This window comes from the organism of the source record quoted next, unplaced genomic scaffold (genome assembly GCF_019419815.1).
Source record: "Pyrus x bretschneideri cultivar Hongxiangsu unplaced genomic scaffold, Pyrus_bretschneideri_v1 Contig59, whole genome shotgun sequence".
NCBI lineage: Eukaryota > Viridiplantae > Streptophyta > Magnoliopsida > Rosales > Rosaceae > Pyrus > Pyrus x bretschneideri.
Genome location: NW_025999797.1, coordinates 1216525 through 1221730, shown reverse-complemented (window position 1 = coordinate 1221730; position 5206 = coordinate 1216525). Strand labels below are relative to the sequence as shown.

The following is a 5206-nucleotide window of genomic DNA, read 5'->3' as shown; positions in this document are numbered from 1 at the left end:
CCACGATGAATAGGGGGGCTTTGGCCGAAGAACCTCCGATGCCAAAGTTAGAATTTAGAGAGAAAATTGTTTGAGAGTTTTGGAGAATTTTAGTAAGAGTGTGGAATGATCTTTTGGTGAAAATGGGAGTCTATTTAAAGGGATAGGCCGGTCCTCTTTGGAGAAAGGGTGGCCGGCCATTAGGTGGGTTTTTGGGTTTAATTTTGGTTTAATTAGCCAATTTTAATAGGTATTAATTGGCTAATTAAACATAAGGGGAATGTTTTGGTGGTTATAGAATATTTAGAATAAATAGATAATTAGGTTATGTAATAATTAGCTAATTGATTTAGCTAAAAAAGGGAAATTAGGTAAAGGATATATGGGGTGAAATAAATTGTAGGGATTACCTTGTAGAAGGATTTGATGAGATGAATTTTTGAATTGTTACCTTTTTTGGGCATTTCTGACTTGATTGAGGATGATTGCCCGCTACTCGCACGTAGGAATCCTGATATGCCTCAAGGGTATTTTTGTCTTCTTAATCCAAAAATCCACGTGTCACCTTGTGAATATTTTTGGCTCTACAAATGCTGCATGTTTTTACGAATGAAAATATATGGTTGTTAAGCTATCTTCATATGTGAAAATTAGGTTTTTTTTAAGGAAAATTAATGAAAATAATTTGAAAATTTTGAGTTTTAACGATAAGGACAAAATAAAAGGTAAAATAAATAATACTAAAATTGACTTTTTAATATAAAAATGTAATTTTTTGTTAAAGTAAATAGTGTCGAAATTTTTTCATTAAAGTTACTTTTTTTATTTTTTATTTTTATAAATTTATTCGGGTCAATGTCTTTAGGAAATTAGGTTGGTTGTTGTAGGTGTGAACCTTCACGGAAGTCACATGCTCATTTTACAAAGGAAAAGGGCCCACTCCAACAATGGCGCTGACGCCGATGGTCAATAAAGAAGTGTTTATAATTGTGTTGTGCGGGGTCACACTTAGTGGTGCTGACGTCGATGGACTATAAAAAAGTGTTTATAGTTATGGTGTTCCGGGTCACACTCAAATGAAGCCTTGATTAAAATTTATTTTTCAATAATGCTATAAAGGTTAATTTTGTATATAAAATTTTAAAAAATTAAAGAACATAAAAAGTAAGAATCGATTTATTATTTAATCATTGATAAACATATTTGTTTTTATTAGTAACACATCATTTTTATTTTGTAATTTTGTTTCTAAATTTAATCTCTTTAGCACTACTTCTCATTTTTACCTTTCATATACTTTTCTTAATTTTAATCATCAAATTGAATAAATTAAATACAATTAATAAACAAAATTAATAAAAGTGTAAAAAGTAAAATACAATGTGTCAATGTCACTGTCAAACATCCCAGCATATAGATCCAGCATGGCGTTCGAGTTTTCTGGAATTTGTCCCGCACAAAAGGATTCCCACTTGTACAGTACAAGTGGAAAGGACAATATCAGAAAGAGATTAAATTTGTAAATAAAATTTAAAAACTAAATTACGTGTTATTAATAAGAATAAGCACATTTATTAATATTTAAGTAATAATCTAATTATTAATTTTTATATCATTTAACTTACAAAATTTTATCTAAAAATTTAATCTTTATGAAAAATATGTTTTAAGAACGCGTCAAAGAAAGTCTAAGAGAAGACCAAGACATAGTCATATTTTCATCGATAACGCAGCCGCCTTTAGCTGATCAACAATAGCATCCTACAATTATTTGTTTATTTATCACAAACTAGCTATATATTGAGAGAGAAACTTGTAGCGCAGCACATTAACACATAGTAAACTCCACCACTAAAGAAGTTTACGTTATATTCTCTCATCATTTTCACAGCAAATAAACTCCCATAGCCATGGCAGCTGCTTGTGATAAGAGTTTCTCATGCAATTACATGCTCCTTGAACCAAAGGATGTGGGTTTCTTTGATCTGTTTCACATCTTGTTTTCCAATAACTTAGAAAGGAGGAGGTTCGTTGACTCTTCTGAGGAAACTGAGGACGACTTTCAGCGCAGATGGCTCATATTTCTCTCTATTGTTGTCCAAAAATTGCTTCAATTTGTGGCCAAGCCAATGGCAGCTATTGGCTGGGGGATCGAGATGTGTTTGAATCTTGTCTCAAGTAATCAAAACTTGGTCGGACTCCTTCTAAATTTACTGCGAGGTACACATATAGTTTATTTATTAACTTGCGTCCTTCCCAGCAGCTGTTTTGGTTAAGTTAATTGCCAATTTACTAGCATTAATTACAATTAGTATTCTTTTATCATGCACTCACAGTTGTTCCTTCCATGCCAAAGAACAAAACACAAATGGCTGTATTGGCTTCTCCCTGAATACCGATTCCAGAATTCGTCCACAATTAGCACTCTCATAAAAGAAATTAATGTACTTTGAGTAACGACTATCATAAGTAGTGCCATCAACGCTGCCTCTCATGAGAACATCTAAATGGAGGCTTGAGCGGCAGCAACGGCCTCCACTGCCTCTGTGCTCGGTGTTTCATAATTTTAACAATAGATAGATCAGATAGATAGAGAAAGCAGTTGGCATGTCGGGAAGTAAATAACTTTATATTTTGGAATTATATACGAAAGGATGAGATGGATATTGTATTAGTTGGTCTATATAATATAAGATAATATGGGTCCAAGCTGGCAAATTTGGCGTGAAAAAACTAAATTAATAAAAAAAAATACTAGCTAGTGAACGCATGCATCTGTATCACATGGAATGATGGAAGTACGTACCATAATGTAGTAGCTATGATGAACTGTGTTTTTTATTTTATTTTATGTTAGAGAAGTGTTATATATCAACTGTGATAGTATTTCTAATCTGTGAACCAGGTCAATAAACAATAGAAAAAATATATATAATTAATCTGTACATGTTGGACTATTTTATAGAGATTAAATGGATATTAATGGTGATACGAACAGGTAACGTGATAATACCAGATAAATCCTCAAGAACGTTCTTGTCGTTTATTGGAAATTTGGACAAGCGAGTAGAGCTGGACGAAAGCATCAAGCCTGGAGATGGCAAGTACAACGCAGCACTTAGTATGATGGCGTCTAAAATATCATATGAGAACACATTCTACATCCAAACTGTTGTCCAGGATCATTGGAAGGTATCACATTATTTTGCATATCTTTACCTCCAATGCTTCCATTAATTTTAGTATAATATGATAGTCCTATGGTTCAACTGTAAACTGATGACTGCCTTTTGTTTTCTATTTTCCTTCTTTTTGCAGATGGAGTTCTTGGGCTCTTATGACTTCTGGAATGGTAAGAAATGACTAAATCTGAAGAAAATTATAAAGTACAGAAAATTCGGTTTAGAGAACTTTGTTAATGCATATTTTATTTTCTAAAATAGGTTACAAAAAGTTTTCCTGTTCGACTATGGAAATTAAATCTCATGTATACGCATTAACATAGGGTAATATGATCTATATATAAGCGAATTATATATAGGTTAATTTACCTAGCAAAAATTCACGTAAAGTCATTCGAAGTTAAGTACCACTTAAATCCCAAACTAACTAAACATTATTATTGTCGTGTAGATTATCAAGAAAAAGCCACAACACAAGCCTGTATGTTCCGTGACAGAAGTGGTGACCATGACACAATTGTTGTGGCCTTCAGAGGCACTGAACCCTTTGATGCGGATGCATGGTGCTCCGACTTTGACATCTCCTGGTATCAACTTGAAGGGGTTGGAAAGATCCATAGTGGCTTCATGAAAGCTCTAGGCTTACAAAAGAATGTCGGTTGGCCGGAGCCTGAGCAAATCAAAGAAGACGGTAGCCGCCCAGCCTTGGCTTACTATGCCATTAGAGATATGTTGAAAAAACTTCTTCTGGAAAATGACAAAGCCAAATTTATAATAACTGGGCACAGTTTAGGTGGGGCACTAGCAATTCTCTTTCCGGCAGTTTTAACATTTCACAAGGGGAAGGATTCAGATTTGCTGTTGGAGAGGTTGGAGGGAGTCTATACATTTGGGCAGCCTAGGGTTGGAGATAAGGCTTTTGGGGAGTACATGGAAAAGAAAATGATAGAGCATAAGATTAGGTATTTCAGGTTTGTTTATGGGAGTGACATGGTGCCTAGATTGCCTTATGATGACAAAGCTCTAATGTTGAAGCACTTTGGGACTTGCCTCTACTATAATAGGAATTATGAAGTTCAGGTGAGCACTACTTTTCTCTTATCAAATCTAGTAAGAATGGAAATGTTTATTATGTCATATTATGTTATCTAACCAACATTATCTGTCGTGTGATTGTGAAAAAGAATCGACTTGGCTGATGGTCCAAATTCAAAATTTTATAACATAAACAAATATCATTTTCCAATTAGAAATACGGCTGATATATATCTCAGTTCTGATAAAAATTGTGTTGTTATTATTACTTTATAATGTCAATAACAACTCTCTAGAAATCGTATAGAGTGGGCTAATTTCATAATATCTTATTACATGCTTCTTAATTATTGGACTAATTTCATAATATATTATTGCATGCTTCTTAATTATATATTCATGTGCTGCAGGTTGTTCCAGAAGAGCCAAACAAGAATTACTTCTTTCCAACAGGGACAATACCAATGATAATGAATGCTTTTGGTGAGCTCGCAAGAAGTTTCACCATTCCAAATAAGTTGGGACCAGACTACAATGAAGGCCCCTTGTTCAAGTTGTTTAGGCTAATGGGTTTGCTACTGCCAGGAGCACCAGCACATTGTCCCCAAGATTATGTAAATGCCACCAGATTAGGATCCTCGCATGTGTTCCTCCCTCACACGAATTCAGTGAAATCAAAATCCATATAGTCCTGCCTACGACTTCATTGTAATTAATTTCAAATTCCGCAGGAATTTGTAGTGTGTTTCCAAGTTTATGCCTTTCACTAAGAAGGCCATTGAGTTAATTAAATCTTTATTTCTTTTACATTTTTTTCACGGAAAACAAATGCAATTTTTTTATTTGGAAAACCCTTATAGTACAACTGTTACAAGTACAATAAAATAAAAATGCCTAAGAGCATCTCCAAATGAGATGTCAAAATGTCCATATCAGTAATAATAGTAATAAAAGATATCCCTAATCTTTTTCAACCGAAATGTCAATTCCTACGTGGCATGACATGGAAA

The 5206-nt window shown here is 33.8% G+C and overlaps 1 protein-coding gene across 1 annotated transcript; it reads left to right on the top strand.

The window, feature by feature from the left end:
• The first annotated feature begins 1781 nt into the window (after positions 1–1781).
• Positions 1782–5003, top strand: LOC103937742 (triacylglycerol lipase OBL1). The gene is made up of 5 exons (XM_009347689.3): positions 1782–2199; positions 2978–3171; positions 3298–3331; positions 3613–4241; positions 4607–5003. The coding sequence occupies exons 1-5, from the start codon at positions 1890–1892 to the stop codon at positions 4883–4885; spliced, it is 1446 nt and encodes a 481-aa protein (XP_009345964.2). The 5' UTR covers positions 1782–1889; the 3' UTR covers positions 4886–5003.
• The last annotated feature ends 203 nt before the right edge of the window (positions 5004–5206 follow it).